At 33.5% G+C, this 18,580-nt stretch overlaps 2 protein-coding genes and 1 pseudogene across 2 annotated transcripts; all 3 read right to left on the reverse strand.

Annotated features, from left to right (window-relative positions):
- Positions 1-470: 470 nt before the first annotated feature.
- Positions 471-6,073, reverse strand: LOC114411419 (annotated as a pseudogene).
- A 1,249-nt stretch (positions 6,074-7,322) lies between these two features.
- Positions 7,323-8,745, reverse strand: LOC114413699. Its single transcript, XM_028378219.1, has 3 exons — positions 8,332-8,745; positions 8,054-8,239; positions 7,323-7,978 (listed from the first exon to the last, which is right to left on the reverse strand). Exons 1-3 carry the CDS (start codon positions 8,743-8,745, stop codon positions 7,694-7,696), a joined length of 885 nt encoding a protein of 294 aa, XP_028234020.1. The 3' UTR covers positions 7,323-7,693.
- A 6,442-nt stretch (positions 8,746-15,187) lies between these two features.
- LOC114413700 (T-complex protein 1 subunit delta-like) lies at positions 15,188-17,310 on the reverse strand. Its single transcript, XM_028378220.1, has one exon. It carries the CDS (start codon positions 17,154-17,156, stop codon positions 15,555-15,557), a length of 1,602 nt encoding a protein of 533 aa, XP_028234021.1. The 5' UTR covers positions 17,157-17,310; the 3' UTR covers positions 15,188-15,554.
- Between the last annotated feature and the right edge of the window lie 1,270 nt (positions 17,311-18,580).

Genomic DNA, 18,580 nt, shown 5'->3' on the forward strand with positions numbered 1-18,580 from the left:
AAGTTTTAAAAATAAAATTTCTCTTTACAATGACCAAGGCTACAGACACAAATATGATGGCTCTACTAGCGACTCTTCATTTTTCTCATATTTTGGTTGTCTTTTTCTATTTATATTCTTTGGCCGCACTTTCTTGTCTATTATCTATTTTCTTATTTCGTCTCTTAGATTAAAATTTTCTTCAGCTACCGACAAATAAGATAATATTATATTATGAAAGATATCATTCTAATAAAATTCATATCATTATTTCTGAATATTTTATTCTATTTTATTTTATTGACACCGTTATGGTACTAGGATACTTCTACAGTTTTACTGTGGTATTTTATTTTATTGGCATGGAGAAATTAATGATTTAAAAATTACTCTATATCCTAAATTCTTTCACAAAGCTACATTATGCTAAAAGAATCAAAACATGAAAAGAAGAACACGCAAACCTGAAGGCAAGAAAGATGCCAAACATGTCAAGCAATAGAAAATATACATGCGACACATAATATAAAATCTATATGGACATCAGATAATCACATCATTAACATTACAACATACATATTGACAATTTCTTACCATTCAAGAAAATCATATCATCCAAATTCTATCTAATTAAAAAAACTAGCAACAACTAGAGGCAGCCATACACAGAGTGACTAAGTTTTGAGCAACTTTAGCAGACAATCACAGCAATAAGGAAAAGCCGGTATATATGAAATATGATTGCAGATGTTCTATATTTATGATATATTAAAAGGTTAACCTCGAGCTCTTCTGAGCCCCCATTTGAGTATAAAAGAGTTGCGGAAGTGGTTTCCTTCTTAGGAATAATTGGTTTCGCGGCCACTGCAGTCTGAGTTTGAAGAGTCCAATGCTGTTTTTCATTTTCCCACCAAAATCTTTGACTTGATTTCTGAACTCAAGATCATCTTCAAGCTCATCAGGTTCTCCTGAAAACACTTGTTGTGCATCATATGGACCACACATAATCTTCTCAATGGCTAGCTTTTCAGCTTCTTTAGAACTAGATGTATCTGTGGCAGTAAGTGCTGCATTAACTTGTAAGTTGCTTGTCACTGATCCATTGGTCTCTCTATCCCCAGGACACTCCCCTGAAGATTTTAAATCAGGTTTCTCACTCTGTTGTTCACTCGTACTATTGATTTCCGAGTCATTACTTTTCACAAAGCAAGAACTAGCCGGGCTAATAGGATTTTCATCTTCATGAACTTCCCTGCTGGAGGGAGGCAAAGATGCCATGGACTTGGAATTTCTCAAGCTATCCACACTATCCTCTGCTTGTTTTCTCTTCCTATCATCATTTGCTCCTAATACAGCCATTTTACCTTCTTGAGACTTTTCTGCTTGAGCATGGCCAGAAACCCTTAACTCTTAACTTCATTTAATCTCCCAAGTTACTTTAGATGGGTGGGAAGGTCGAACACTGCCAGGAAATACAAAGGTAGGTATATTACGATGTTTCACATGGGGGACATGGACATCCATTCCAGGTATCCATAGAGTGTATATGTTGACAGAATGCTTAAATTCTTCAACAGTTAGTCTTATATCAAACTGTCCACCATCGTTGACAGGAACTCCTTGCTTACGTTGCAGCGCCATGAAGTTGGAGCAGTGGAAAGGTCTGGATTTGTCTGAAGAGTCACCAGGATGTGGATGACACTGAAGCATGCCATAAATGTGCCTTTCAATCTAAATGTTTAAAGGACAATTAAATTAGGTTACTAAAGAAGAGATGTAAGAAAATAAGTGAAACAACAAACACTAAAGCAATCTCAACTGGCGGAGGTGAGACTCAACCCAGCCTTTCCATTTTCTAAGATCATCAGCATTCTCCCCTGATATGTCTATCTGCAAATAATTCTTCTAAGAGTCTTATTAAGAAATTGTTGTTTCCCCTTGTTGACTCAGACTCATCAAACACAAGAAAATGAGAAACCTACAAGAAATTGTTGTTTCCCTCATAGCGGCATTCAGTCTTATTATGAAAACTTTGATTCAATTAAACGTACAGCATTTGGGTAAAAACATAAAGCCAACTCATACCTAGAACTATCCAAACTTGTCGTCATCCAACACACAATCATTTGCTTCTTGGCCAAAGTTTCTAAAATTGAAAGTTCATTAATTCCAAGGAAGAACAAAAGTACGATCACAGAAGCATCAGCTCTAAATTATCATGTTGTCAAGAGAGATGACTAAATTTAATAATTGTTCCATGTCCATACTCGAACATGGGAACTTTAGCTTGAAGGCCCATGTCAAATCATCTTGAGCAAAGTACTGCAGTTAATGGCATGAAAAAAATTAAAAGGTAACCTCCAACTATTTGTTTCAATATTCAAACTTCATATACTGATCCAAAGGCTACAAATATCTGGGTCAAATTCATGCTTAGGTAGTAATATACAAGCTCCAGAATACTAGAGGACAGTGGATTAGAGATGGAGAGAGAAACAACAGACACTACAAAATCAAAACCATAACTGGGCGAAGGAAAAACAGAATCCTGATGTCCAGAGGTCATTGAGGTACATGGGCTGACGAACACCCTATTTGAAAGCAAATATATGGCCATCAAATTCTGTCAAATTTTGTTTAAGGAAGAAATCATGGAGTGAGACAGAATTATAAATTTATAATGCAGTGTACTTTTCCTTCACGTGGAATCAGGGAATGTAAATTGAAAAGACTACCTCCAATAAAGTAAGAAGGTGTATTAGGAGAATAGAGCCTCAAACCCTGATAGGTGTAACTGATTAGTTCGTTTTGATGTGACAGTTAGCACTAACTATAGGAAATTATTGTAATCAAAAGAGGGATGGTGAATAAATAGGATAGGGGAGGAAACAACAAAAATATTTTCAGGCATGTCATTAAGAAGGTAAGGTCGAAGCTGAGTAGACGGAAGACATATCTATCTATGGCTACAAGAGCTCCTTCACCACTTATGAAATGCAACATGCTAGAGTTCCCTCAGAACTCTGTCAGATGAGAGACCTAAGGAGCTTGGAGAGCTAGGATTTGGAAAAATCACAACTATGAATGATGTTGTTCTCATAAGTATTGACCAGCCATCGAGGAAATGGAACAAACATACTACCAGACTTATCAGACAGATACATAACTATGTACAATAAGATTTGGGGTGATTTGGATACACACTCGGCTAAAGGCAAATTGATTGGCTTGCTAAATGGAGATTCAATTATGGCTATGGAAAGAAAATTTGGGATGAGTCCTCAAATTTTCCAAAAATAACTTTTGAAACCATACATTATGCCTCACCATTTTTAAAATGAAGAACCATACCTCACATATTTCATTTCCCCTCTGAAACTCCTCTGTCATAATACACAATGTAATTGACGACACATTGTAGCTAGAATTCATGCAAGCATAAGCAGGGGTAATTATTGGCATTAGATGGAACCTATCATTGGGATATCTTCTAGGATCCCAAATTTGAAGTCCAACTGATCCCTCTTCAATAGCACAAAGCATTACTGGATTTGGCCAACACCACTGAGTATATACCCTGAAGAATCGAAACACTAACATGTTAGGCAGTGCATTAGGAAATAGCTAGCATGTTCGAGCAACAAGCAACGCCCAGTTTATACCACCAAGATAACTTGTAACCTGCCCATGACATATGAGAAATTAGCAATTACATAAATCAGAACATTAGAATAGTGAAGAAGTTGGAGCCAAAACAGAAAAAGAACACCAAACAACTCATCTAGAGTAAGAGCTAATTTTCCATACATTTTAATAAACACCACATACCTTCGCATAGCGAAGAACCTCTGGGCAATGGGGTACGAAGTTTTTTTAATAAACACCACAATGCTTTGCCCAAAACTTCATGCACCTCAATGTTGTACAAAAATTCTGCACTTTCGAAACAGAAACAATCAATGATAGGGAAGTCACAGAAAGCTGAACAGAAAAACTGTCTTAAAACACAAGACTTTATCAGTCACTCTACAACCATTAAGACTACAGACAGTTTCCTCATCTGCATTTTGTAATATTAACTCCTGTGATATATCCAAGTCCTGTCCCACAAACAGCAGCCGGTATTACTAATATGCAAATGAAAGGTAAAATACAATTTACACTCCAAATTAGATTCAAGCAAAACACAGACAAAACACATGCTGGGAATAAAGGAGTCATTCACATATTAAGAACATTTGTTTTCAAATGGGTCAAATGGAACAACTTCAACCTCTTAATCATGGTTAAATCAGTTATTTCAGGAATAACCCTCAAAGATAATTTTGCATATAGGAGATCTATATAAACACCATTGAACTTGAACCTCATTACTGGTACATGAGCATCAGGCACAGGGTGCAACTCTGTTACTTCTGGCATCTTAGATAGCATCCTATGTAGGTCACCAAAGAAATCTTCCTAAGGTCAATTGAAATTACAGTTTAGCTGGTGGAAAATATGACCTGAAAAACATATATTTGCACCCTAAAAATGGTATGGATTATCATACATCTCTGGATGCATGTCTCGGTCCCACACAAAGAGTGTCTATATTTGCTCCAGGGCTATGCACCTACAAAATTTGAATGAAAATGGAAAAATAACGAAACCAAAAAAAAAAGATTGTAATAAAATAAATATATTGGAGCTCTAACTAATATTTCCAGTTTATGGTCCACAATTTTGAACATTGAATGAGATAGAATAAATACAACATAATTCATCTACAGGAGAAGCTTGCCATATGACAATCGATAGATGCTCAAATATTGCTTAAAGTGCAAGGCAAAGATAAAAACTACACTTGTATGATGAGTGTGCATGCAACAAGGAAAGATTTGGAAGATAAAACAACTTCATACCCCGAGTCAATAGGAGCCAAAAGTAAAAATCTTGGCATTTGCTTCTTGCACCAGTTGCTTGTTTAGTCCCTTTGCACGGCTAATGATTTTGACCCAAATCTTCACAATCTAATTCATATTACAATAGCACATCTTCAGTTTATTTGGTATAGGATCACACAGAGTAAACAAGTGCAATCAAAAAAATAAATTCAACCTGGTCTAGCCTGCCAAGCACTTCCTAACTGCCTCCTGCTGATTCTCATACAAGCCAGCATCTTGCAAGTACTGAACATCCACAATTCAGCACAAGTAATGTTAGCAACACACTCTTATTAAATAAGATGTGGAGAGCACAAAATTTCGTGATTTCAAATAAATTTCAAAACCAATGAGTGAGTGTTGCTTAACATTTCTTAGTCACTGCGGTAACAGTTGTAAAAGCTCAAGATAATAAAAAAAAAATCACAATAATCAGAACCTTCTCAAGTTCACGTGTCTTGATGACATCATATTCAGTAGGTCCACCCAATGAGATGGGTTCTGTTATGCCTAAGCGTTGCTGCTGCCCATTATCGCGATTGTTCAGTCCGGGGTTCCCCATCAATACTTTGATACATTTTTTTTAATTATAATTACAGTGATAATTACATATTTTGTTTCAACGATAGAGAAGCTGTGAAATTTAAAAGTTATTCATAATATTTTACAGTGTTTCTTTTCCCAACAAAACGATAAGAATAACAAAAACTATAACACCGTGAAGATAATAGTTGATTGTACACTAAAAGGGATAATCAATTCAATTTCAAAGCTATGAACTTTGACCATAATAGTACATGGGGAATAATTACAAAGTCACCCACCAGAACATGTTCCTTCAAAAAAAAAAAATACAAAAACGGAGTACAAAGCTACTATGGGGTTCTAAAATTGAAATAAGAACCGAAACCCAGAGCAACAAAATCAGAAGAGATTATGAGATGCAAAGTGTTTGTGGAAGTGGAAGTGGGTGTAGCAGCAAAGTCATGGACATGGTTGATGGTTGCACTTGCACCCCCAAAATTTTCTCTGTGACGAAAGTGACCACAGTTACAATACAACACGGAAAAGAGAGAAAGAAAGTGTGGGGAGGAACAAAAATGGATATATAGAAAGGGTCAAAGTCAGACGGAGAGACAGCAGTTTGGTGGTGCAACGCTGCCTCTGGAAGAATGATCAAGTTAAAAAAACAATAAAAAAAGAAGAAAATAAGAATATTAAGAGAAAATATTGAAAATGTGTACATAAATTAATGGTATAATTTTATAAAGTATCCAGTTTAAAAAAATGGCAAAAAAACAAGTGAAAAAGTATAATAAAATAATATTGAAGATAAAATATAAAATCATAGTAAAAACAAATGAAAAATAGATAAATCATTGTTAGCCTATATATTAAGAGAACAGGTAGAATGTGTTTTTTAGACATCTAAAGTGAGTTTTACTCCTCTTGAAAAGTTGCACATACTTATTTAATAAATTGTTTTTTTAATTGAGTTGAACGTGACTTTTATCAAGTTAAAGTTGACCTAAAGTTATTATTTTCTTACTTTTTCATTGAACGTAAAAAATTTAAAACATAAATTAAATTATACTAAACTTGCCTTTAACTAAACATAAGTTTACAAATATTGGTGGTGTTAAGTCTCTTCAGTTTGATGATATTTTAATACTTTTCAACTTTATAAGTTTCTCTACTATTCTCATCGTCAGTTATGTTAAGTTTTTTCATTCTGAACCTAACGAAATATAAAACTTTATGTTGAAAATAAAATATAATAAATAAAAAAACAATAAAATGTCATAATAATTTCATTGACAATTATATTAATATATCAATGAAAATTATATTAAATTATGAATATTTGTGTTTGTAAAAAATAAATGAAAATAAAAACACTTTAATATTAAAAATTTTACTAATGATTCTCGCTCATTTCTTTAGCTATTTCTGTAAAATCATGGTAAGAAAACATAAGTTATAATGTAGAAAAAAATGCTTAGAAAATGAGTTTAAGTAGAATGAGAAAAATAAATGATATTATATAGATAAATAAGTTAAGGTACAAAATTAAAAAAGACAACAACTGAACGCAGACAACCCCCACAAACAAACGAGAGAGAAAGATATCACATGCCAATTTTTTTGTTACAACTTAACAATATAAGAGAAGAAGAAGATGAATGAATAAAGAAAATATAGAAGTATTGATTAGAAAAATTAACCTTAACACAAACAAATAAAACGATACAAGATGTTTTGCCTGGATACGTGAATAAGAAACGAAAATGTAATATATCTTATCTACCAGCAAAATTGTCGTTTAATAAATTGTGTTAAATGTTCCGAATTCATTTTGATTTGATGACGTCGCGGTTATGGAGCTTAGCCAACAACAGATCACAAACAAACCCGTTAAAAAAAAGGTCAAATTTCTCGGCGGCTATAATTATCTGAAAAATGAAAACAACATTGAAGATTAAGTACTACATAATAACATTATTTCTTCCTTTTACATGATGGGACAAAATTATTTAAAGAAAAAATCCAACATGCCTTTAATTATCTTCAGTATCCATCACGTCTGTGCATACTATTGAGGCAGCCAAAAATGTGCAAAAAAAACAAAGGACGCACGCGTCCTTCCAATCCTGCCCTATGAGCTGTATACACATTACTTTCCTCAGCCAAGATAGAAAACCAACGAATCATGAAGGAATAGTAGTAAAAAAAAATATTTTTCTTTCCCATGTGCTGCTTCTTAATTCCTTTCCTCACTTGCGACTCAATCAATCATAGGTGCAAGAATGCTTGAGGGAAATTGGAACATTAATCTTCTTGGGATCCAAATTGATGGAACATTGAACCCTTTTGTAGTACTTGGGCTTCACCAATCTCCCAAGCACGTAAGCTCTGGATCGAATGACAAAGGTCAAATTCAAAGGAACAGGCAGCGTGGGCACACCGGTTGAGCTACTCAAGCTAGCACCTCCTCCATACAACGGGATCTTGTTCCCCATCACCGCCACACTCACTAATCTCTGACTCTTCCTTGACTGATAGAACTTCTTCAACTGCGTAGTACATCAATTCAAATCAAATCAAATAATTAAATTAATAATGTGATCAATTTGTGTGTATATACTTACATTTCCCGTAGCAATTACAATATCTGAATAGGAGAGATCGAAAGGTGTGGATGTGACATGGACCCCAAAGAATGTTCCAGTGTTGCGATAAGTGAATTTGACGGTGGAATTCATGGTGATCATGTCGGTGGCTACTCCGCTGGAATCGGAACCAGCTTGAACTCTGAGATGGTCAAATTTTATACTCTGCAATTAGCACCCAGAAGGTAAAAATGAGAATAGAGAAATACCCATTATAGAACAAGAAAAAAGACAAAAAAACTTGGGAAGAAATGAACCTTGATGAGGATTTTGGGCTTCATGGGTCGGCTGGCACACCAGAGGATGAGAGAGAAGAGAGAGAAGAGAAGGAAGAAGCCGAGGAGGAAGGCGAGGAAATAGTATCGACGAGAGAGAGAATGTTGGCGATCTAATTCGGATTGGAGAAGACCCTCTTCTTCGATGACGTCGATGCCCTTCCAAGATTTATTATTATGGTTATTGCGGTGGCGTGAAGCGGAGAAGCGGCTGGAGGAGGAGTGAGAGTGAGGAGGGGAACCCATGGGGCTGAGAACAGGGGTGGAGTGCAACGACGTCGTCGTTTTCTCCCCATCGTGGGAAGGGCTCTGAACGTAGTACACTGCTCGCCGAGGAGACCTTGTGCTGGACGACGCATCCAGGCTTGTTACCTCCGAGTCTGTCTTGGCATGCATTTCAATGTTGCTCTCAAATCTACCACACCTCTACCTCTATTTTATCTACCAAAGTATTTGCATTGGTGGCTCATTATTAAATTATTTCGCTCGGTGGGGGATAGGGATTAATTGGATGTATTATGTGCTCATTGATTGAAATAAAAACAAAAAACATTTGTGCTTTGACTAAGTTTAACGCTAAGGAAAAGCAATCCTTTAAGATTAAAGGGCACGACACGACATAAAAAAAAAAAAAGAAGGGAATGCTTGCTTGCTTTATTGCGTTGCGGTGGTTAGGTTGTGTATTATGTTATATGGTTTGGAGCGTGGGAAAGAGGAAGAAGGTGAACAAGTAATGACCCGACAGCTGCGTTACAGTTGTCACCCAACATAATACTATGAATCTACCATGTTGGTTCCAACAGGATTTAAAAGGGCAAGCACATGCACATGAATATGGGAGCTACCATGCACACAACATGCTCACTTTTTTTTTTTTTTTTTTATTCTCAACTTAATAAATTCCTCTAATGTTTTCTTACAATTACTGGAGATAGAAAAATATATAATGTCGGTGCCGTGATGATAGCAATCAGCTTCACCCATGAAGCCATTCCATTGACTTATAAAATTGTTGAATTTGTTTTCATGGCAGCAGCGCATCGCATTCGTCGCATAATCAATCAGTTTGCAAACGCACACAGCAAGAAAGATATCTATCGTTGAATTATATTTAGAATCAAGTTTTTTTTTTAATATATATATATAAGTTAATAACTTCGTGTATCTAATGAAAAATCATTCTTTAACTCAAATTAATGGCCAATTAAAGAAGTGTGAAAGACTCAAGATCGCCAAAATAATCAAATCAACCAAGGAAAACAAGTCTTCTTTGACTCTAACATCAACAAGCAATTGTATATTTATCTTTTTTATTTTAATGCACCTTAAATTAAATTAATTATAAATACATTTTTCATTTAGTCACACAAAACCCATTTTAAAAATATTTACTCTCCAATATATGTAGGACTATAGGAAAAAAATCCCCTGTGAAAATTACTATTCTTACTACCATTTTTTCTATTCTCACCCAAAAATGATAATTTATATGGCACTGATTACTGTTAAAAAAGGTAGGTTGTATCTTAATTAATTTAATTTTAATTTAAAAACAATAGTTTGACTGATTTAGAAAATCAACTTATATCTTCAGTTAGTTACTTATTAGTTATTTTTCATAAAAATTTAACAAAACGAAAATGTATTTACATTATAAGAGGGACTGCAAAAAATACACAACAAAAGCTTCCGTGATATGCTTAAACAACAAAATCTTATTTCTATTATATATTTAAACAGCAAACACATATTTTCATTATGTAAGAGAAGGTGCAACAATATTACACAACAAAAATGAGATTTTGTTGACAAAATATAGAGTGAAATCACATTTTCATTTGTGTTTTTTTTTTAAATTCTTCTTACACAATTGAAACGTATTTATATTGTGTAATTTATCAATGAAATCATGTTTACATGAAAAGGTTTTTTTTTTTGGAAATTAAATTTAAAGGAAATATGGGGGTGCAAATAGCAACTTTAGGGTGAGAATAGTAATTCCCAACCAACTTGAAATTATTCTATTTTATAGTAGCCTAAAAAAGGAAAATAAATAGTCAGGTTAGCTAGAGTGAGAGGGGACTGTATTGTCTATTTGCAATTTGCAAGATTTGTTTATAAACAACCATATCCAAAAAAACAATTTTTTATACAACTAAAAAGCTTCTAAAAGGAAAATCTCAAACAAAAAAAACTAAACCAAACGCCTCACACCTCGACAAGGGGGAAAATATAAAAATGAATCATTTACACTTATGAATTAATTTATTTTAAAGTCATAATAAAAAGTCATAACCTTTTGAAAATGTATTTGAAAATAAAAATATATTTCCAAAAAAACAAAGGCTTGATATACATCATGACGTCGGAACTTTTTGCAACATAAAATGACGACATTTACATGCACCTAATACAATATAAATGAAAGACTTGATATACATCATGTATAACATGTAAGCAATAAGGATTTTGGGGTGAATAAATCAAAGTTAATTTGTAAATTTATACCACTCCAATTGTATAATTTACATACTCCTAGATAAAGAATCATGAACTCATTGTTTAGACTAAATAGTTAAAGCTACATTCATTTTCACTCATTATCAACAGATGATGCAGTTGTTTCGCCTTCCCTTTTGGACAGTACCTGTAAACCATAAATTATTATAGTTATATTTTGCAAAAATCAGTCAAGCATTTTTATTCATATGTACAAGAAAGAACTTAATTCAACAAGCATTTATATCGAAGGGCAATGCAATATTAACCGTTTATATAACCTTTGCCCTTTGGAATTACTTACGTTGTAACAAACTATAATACAAAAGAAATCAATTAAACAATGCATGTGTTAACTAATACCAGAAAGTAAAACAAAAAGAGTATTTTATTGGGATGCATAAAAATACACTCCCATGTGATTTCTAATGAAAAAAGTTATCTTTTAATTCCTTAATTTGTGCCATTAAAGAAAACCCAAACCTAAAATTAACTAAGGGTTGTTCAAAATTATGCTTTCTAATGACAGTATTTTACAACAACCAAATGATAATGGCTTTCAAATGTACCTGTTTATCCATTACCACTTTAACCCGCCATATTGCTTTTACCATTTATACTAGAAATTCTACCCCCTCACTAAAATAATTTTACAAGGTCTAATTTTCTTGACTCAAAAAACAAAACTTGAATAACTATGTAACAATTCCATTCCAAAAACAAAATATATAGAACTCAATTACAATTCTTTATTTACAAACATAGTTTGTTTTTAATTTCTAGTTCTCCTAATAATTCAGTATATTGTGTTTCACTTGGTATGGGGTTTACAACCAAAATATATAGTAACCAAGCTTTGTTATTCCACACCAACTATATATAAATCAACTAATTGATCCATGCCATTAGGTCTATAACAACAACTAGTTGGTAAAAGATATATCTTAAAATAACTTGATTTTTCAATACATGTTCAAAGTTTTTGTGTCTTCAATTGATAAAAAAAAAAACAATATCTAAGTAACAATAGTTGGTCAACACTATCACAAAGTTGGAAATGGAAATCAAGTGGCTAATACATGCCTTTTGGTGTTATTTCCACACATGTTTAATTTAAGAAAATTACTTAACAAATAAATTATAAGGTACAAAAGCAAGAGGATAATTAGTGGTAGGGAGAAAATTATACCTCATCAGTTATACTGCATAAGCTATTAAATTTATCTAATGCAGACTTGTTATGACTTAGGGGTATTTAGTTCCAACAGGGCATGTCATTCTCTCAAGATAAATGGAGAAAAAGTAAAATGGTGGTTAGTGCTACTTGAGTTTGAATATTTGATAATTGCTAAAATAATTTTGATAAGATAGTATGACAGTTTTAGGCAAGTCTCTAGAAGTTCATATCTCACATATATCCTTGTTTCTCTTATCTATTTTTTCCTAGTGACTCCTTTCCCACTTACTAACACAGACATGTATTTAATACTGGGAAACAGGATTTGCTTTATATAGATACCCTTGATGCAAGTATTCTTGTATTGAGCAAACTTTGTGGTGAATGGAAGGAATACTTTGTCAAACATCCTACTCTCTACTTTTATAAATGTTATGATACATGTTATATAAACTTTAACACTGTCAGTATGCATGTTGAAGCTTCGGTCTATTTTACAAATTGTTCTTGTATGATCAAGGGTACTTTTGGATAAACAACTTAATTGTGTGCTTATCAAATAAGAGCTTTTGATAGGTTAATCTTATTAAATGGCTTATTTTGATTACCTTTCCTATTTAGCTTATTTTGATTAGCTTTCTCATTTAGCCTATTGAAATAAGCTAAAATGAACTTTAGGAGGGCCATTAGCTACTTTAGGAGGACCATATTCAATAAAATTTGTACTTGTTATCATTTAGGAAATTAAACAGACCATTAATTGACTGAAATTTATTTTTATCATCCGTGAATTTCACTTGAGTAGGTTGATTGTCCTGTCTTATTCATGTCCTTTATTTGCTTTTAACTGGCTTCCTTTATATATATACTAATTTTAATAATTCATGAGAAGGAAAACAGTGATCCATATTTTTGGTGCTAGTGTCACTGTTTCAACTGTTAACACCCAGATTTTCTTTCAATTTGAGACCATCTATCGAGTTCCAATTTAATAACTTGAATCTAAGCAGCCGTTCTTTTGTATGTGAAGGTTTAGCTGCATATGTATTGGAAACTATCCTTTACAGCAAGACTTCTGCTCTGCAGTAGGAATATGGTGTTGGCAATAGTGTGTGCAATTTGATTTGTACTGAAATTAGAAGAAAAGGAAAGCAAGAAAGGCAATCCTTGTCTCTCTTTTTTTTTTTATGTCTTTGTTTAACCTGCAATACGTACTATTCTGCTAACAAGTACTTGCTTTAAGAATCACTTTACTTGATGGGATCATGCAAATATCATCATGAAAACTTTTGGCATTTCAAAAGGTGAGTTCTATAAGCCTTAACTAACAAGGATATATTTTTCTTATAATAAATAATTTTCCTTGTCTATTAATAGCTTGAGTTTGGGACGGGTTGTTTGTGTTTGCAGTTCTACAAGGATCTATCTATTGGGTTGTAAGTTATCATTCGCGAAGCATAACCTATCGATGTAGAAACAGATGGTTAGTTACTTAGTTTTGTATGTAAGTAATGGTGCTTTAAGTGACATAGAGGATCTTTGCAATTTAATAAAATGGTTTTGGTGGGAGTTGATTGAAGGATTCTATCATGGCTATAGTTACCTTATTTTGACATTGTATCAGAATTCTTTCGGAGTATTGAATCTGTCATGACATATTTGTTACTATTCAACTACTTGTTTATCTACAAACTTTTGTTATTCTTAAAATATAATTAAATTTGAATATTCACATGTATAAATTCTATTTTTAAATATTTGTATTTTTTAACCTTTAAATATTGTCTAATATTAAAATTATTGTTAAATTATTAAATATTTAAAAATTGACTTATGTTTATTTTTGATAAAAAAAAATTAATATTGAAATTTTATTGTTTAAAATAAATATTTAAAAATAAAAATTTGCATTTAATACAAATTAAATTATTCCATCCAAAAAAAAAAAATTCAAAACTTCAAAAAAATTGAATTGTTTTATCCACACAAAACATTTAAAAAATAAAGTGAATTCATGTATTTTAATTTTCTTGAATTACTAAAATTTCCTATCCAAACACAGGTCTTGGCATAATCATGCATGTGTGGCAGCATTCATTCTCTATATTAAAAAATTCTTGTTAAAAAATCTATTTTGATAAAATAATTTATATATCAATATCAATATAATAAATCAAAAAACAAAAGACATTTCCAAATAACTAAAACTCATTTTGATAATTACACACTTAAAATTAATTTTGATATCTACTTTCTAAAAACCATTGAAAGTGAAAATTACCTTTTCTAATTATATTATCCAAACAAAATTAACTTAATTTAAAATCACGTTAATCTCTAATCAATTCTAGAAATGTTTATCCAAACACACTTCTTCAATATGATATTCCTTTTGAGAATGGAAAACATTTTCGTTCAATCTTCAAAGGTAGCTGTAAGATAAATTAAATGCACAATCTGATTTATATATGACACATCTAATCCCTACAACACGCAATTACAAAGTCAATTCATTCGTTCAACTTTCTTTGACCACTCCAGGGAGTTGGAGCATCCTGCATTGTCATATCTCTCATTTTATTCAAACGGGTGGCTCTGCATTTATTGCTGTCTTCCAAACCTTTCAAGTTGCTATCAGGAGTTGTGCAGACGTTTTGTTAGCCATCAATGGAAGATACCAAACCTAAAACTGCCAAACTATTCTTTTACTGATAAAAATAGATGGCAGAAGATTAGGAGTTTGCTTGGACAAAATTTTTCATAAGTGCTTTAAGAAGAAAATAAGAAAAATAAAATGATCTTCTAAGTTAAAGGTAATTTATGCATAAGCTAATTTGTAAAAATTCTCTCCCATTAGTTTTGCCAAAATTTATTTTTTAAAGGCAAAAATTAATTTAATTATATTAGTAGAAGGATTTATAGAAGTCCTACAAGCTGTACAGCATACATGTATATCAAAAAACCTATGTCTAGAAAGATCCAAAACAAAACCTCCGAGAAGAAAGAGCATCAAATCGGCCACATGCTTTTTACATTACACATTGAGCAACTAATGGATTCTCCAAAGCAAAGACGTCCAATTAAAACTTCAACTATAACTTCACTGATATAACATCATTCCACGAACAATAACATAACATAAATCCACGCAATTACAGGATATTAAAATTACGACTTTTAATATGCAACCATTCCACTCAAAGTCACATACAGACACAGGATATACAAGTATGGCTAAGGTAAGGAAAATGCATGAACACAATCAATAGCAGTGGTGCTCATAAAAATCATCAACTATTGATAAACCCCCAACACTTCTGAATCTGATGACTTGAGCAAGCATCACAATCCATGAGGACATTCAAAATTGTAAATAACAGCAGCAGCCAAAGTCAAAAGAACTTAACCAAAGTAGCTAGAAAGAACATAAACTACCAACATAAAATTAAAGCACGAAGTACAAAAAAAAAAAAAAAGAAGATAATGGGTGATTCAGTTTCTCTCTAAATTCCACATTGTTCAATCAACTCTACCTCACAGTTACAATATCATCAATCTTCAAAATCATCCGCACACACTCTGTCGCCAACATGATCGCACTTGTGCTAACAAGAAGGGGCTGCACCACATTCTCCTCCAAGATGTTGGTAATCTGACCCTTCCTCACATTTATTCCAGCATTTATCTCACCCTGTGCATGACGATTCCTCAGCTCGGTAACAATGGCAATCGGGTTCAAACCAGCATTCTCAGCCAGAGTATAGGGAATAACTTCAAGCGCCTCAGCAAATGCCCTCACACAGTAACCCTCCATCCCATGCAACACCTTAGCCCAGGCACCCAGCTGCCTGGAGAGCTCAATCTCAGGCGCACCACCGCCGGCAATGAGAAACCTCTTGGCAACCAAACACCTAACAACACACAAAGCATCGTGCAAACTCCTCTCGGCCTCATCGAGAACAAGCTGATTAGACCCACGTACAAGCACAGTGGTGGTCTTCCCCATCTCCTTAATCCCAGTAATCTTCACAATCTTCCCATCCCCAAGAGAAACCTCTTCCACAAGATCAGCGTAACCCAACTTCTCAGTGCGAAAATGCTCAATGTTAGCAATGGGCAAACAATTCAGTGTCTTGGTAATGAACTCAATCTCATCCCTCTCCACATCCTTAATGACCAAAATCTTAGCTTTGGCAAGGTAATGCAAGGACAAATCAGTAACAGCATCCCTCAAAATACTCTTCTGAATCAACAACACATTACAACCAGTGGCCTTGATCTTCTTAATCATGCCGAGAATATAACTACGCTCTTCCTTTAGAATCCTATCCATCTGAGAGTAATCACTCACCACAATGCTCTGTTCGATGTCTGTTTTGGGAGGCGAAATCTGGAACTGTATGACGGCGATCTTGGCGTTCTCCATGCGGGTGGGTCCCCCGGCGGCATGGCTGACCTTCTTGTCAAAGACGAGACCTTTCACGAGCTCGGTGTCGTCGACGGTGCCGCCGAGCTTCTTCACGATCTTCACATCGCGGAGGTCGACCATGTCGGGCTTGGCGGCATCGACGACGGAAAGAACGGCGTCGACGGCGAGGGGAGCCAGGAGCGTGGAGTACTGGCTGACGACCTTGCTGTTGAGGGATGTGCTAGCGGACTTCACGAGGGAGTCGCGGTCAGAGAGCTCGACGGGGACGGCCATGGCGGTGAGAACGTCGACGGCCTTCACGGCAGCCTTGTGGAGGGCGTCGGAGACGACGGTGGGGTGGATGCCGTGGGAGAGGAGGAGGAGGCACTGCTCGAGGAGGGCGCCAGCAATGACGACGACGGTAGTGGTGCCGTCGCCGGCGGCGGAGTCCTGGGACTTGGAGAGCTCGACGAGCATCTTGGCGGCGGGCTGGAGGACCTGCATCTTGTTGAGGATGGTGGCGCCGTCATTGGTGATGATGACCTCGTCGGAGGAGGTGGAGATCATCTTGTCCATGCCCTTGGGGCCCAGACTGGTGCGAACCGCGTTGGCGACGGAGCGTGCGGCCACGATGTTGGCGTGGCGGATGTCATCCTTGCGCTTGTTGTCAACGTAGGACTCCGTCTTCGAGGATCGGTGCTGGGGAGCTGTGATTGCCGCCATTGATGGTTGCAGAAGGAAGAAACCCTAGACGCAGAGGAAACCCTAGATTTGAAAAAATAGTATGTGGGGGGAAGAGGAAGAAAGAAAGAGTGATGGGTTGCGTTGGTTACTTCAGAGAGTGGGGTTTTTCCGTTTTTGCATTTCCCTTTTTCTAGCGAAGTCAAGGGGTTTTATTTGGCTGTTGTATTTTTTATTTTTCTAAATAACTTTATCTCTTTATATATTTATGAGAAAAATATATTTTCACAGAATATCAATTAAAAATAGTTTATAAGAAACGAAAAGAGGAGTATTTTTTATAAAATTTATATTTTTATTTAATTAAACGAAAAAAATTAAACTCTATAAAAATATAAAATTTTGATTATTTGTATTTAAATAAAAGTATTTAAAGGATAAAGAAAACTTTCATTTTTCTAAGTTTTTACTTTAAAAAATTTTAATTTTGCTTATTACTATAATTTAAAATGAAAAATTGTATAAATAATATCAAATAAGAAATTCTAACTTTTCCAGTAAAAAAAGAAATTCTAACTTTTGTGATAGTTTAAAATTTTCTATTACTTAGTGATTTTAAATAAATAAAAATAACATAATAATAAATTTAAATTTTCATATTAAAACCAAAATATTTGATTTAATAACCATTATTATTATATATCTTAAATCAAAATTCATTGAAAAAATCGAGTAATAATAAATAGAATGAGAAAAAAACTTTTTTTTACTCATATTGTGGGTAAAAATAATAAACAACTTATTTCTATTTAAGGGTGTGGCATGTTTAGCAATTTTTTTAATATAAAATAGACTTAAATCCAATTTTGATCCTCTATTTTATTCAATTCACAATTTTGATCCATTCGTTTTTAACTAAAGACATTTAAATCCTTTGTTTTAAAAAAATTGTGACTTTAGTTCTCTTTTTTAAAATAAAAACATTTGATACTTTTATTTTAGAAAATTTATAATTTTACTCAATTCTTAATTTTATCTATATTTTATTTTTTTAATTGATATTGTTAAACTCTAAATCTAATGTATGCATTTAAGGTATCATAAAATTTTAATTAATTATAATATAAGAAATAAAACATAAATAAAATTAAAAATTAGATCAAAATTGTATTTTTTTAAATTATGGGACCAAAATTATGAATTTTATAAAATAAAAGAACCAAACAATTTCTATAAAATATGTGAATTAAAATTGTAAAATTTGAAAAATAAAAAGACCAAACATTTTTATTTTAAATTGAAATAAAAAAATTATAAATAAAATAAAATAAAATAAACCAAAATTACATTCAAAGAGATTATATTATTTGCTAATCATGTTATATCATGATTAATTGCGTAACTCAATTATCAACCTAGAAAAAGAAGTTAATCCTTGATTTAAATTTGTCTTGGAAAAATTATGT

The sequence above is a fragment of the Glycine soja genome, chromosome 5, assembly GCF_004193775.1.
Source record: "Glycine soja cultivar W05 chromosome 5, ASM419377v2, whole genome shotgun sequence".
Lineage (NCBI taxonomy): Eukaryota > Viridiplantae > Streptophyta > Magnoliopsida > Fabales > Fabaceae > Glycine > Glycine soja.

Excerpts from the sequence above, each read along its gene's own strand:
- LOC114413699 (XM_028378219.1), bottom strand. The coding sequence starts at position 8,745 with ATGCATGCCAAGACAGACTCGGAGGTAACAAGCCTGGATGCGTCGTCC. Across the intron at positions 8,240-8,331 it reads AGCCCAAAATCCTCATCAAG|AGTATAAAATTTGACCATCT; the intron begins GTTCATTTCTTC and ends TGCTAATTGCAG. Across the intron at positions 7,979-8,053 it reads TTGTAATTGCTACGGGAAAT|TTGAAGAAGTTCTATCAGTC; the intron begins GTAAGTATATAC and ends TGTACTACGCAG.
- LOC114413700 (XM_028378220.1), bottom strand. The coding sequence starts at position 17,156 with ATGGCGGCAATCACAGCTCCCCAGCACCGATCCTCGAAGACGGAGTCC.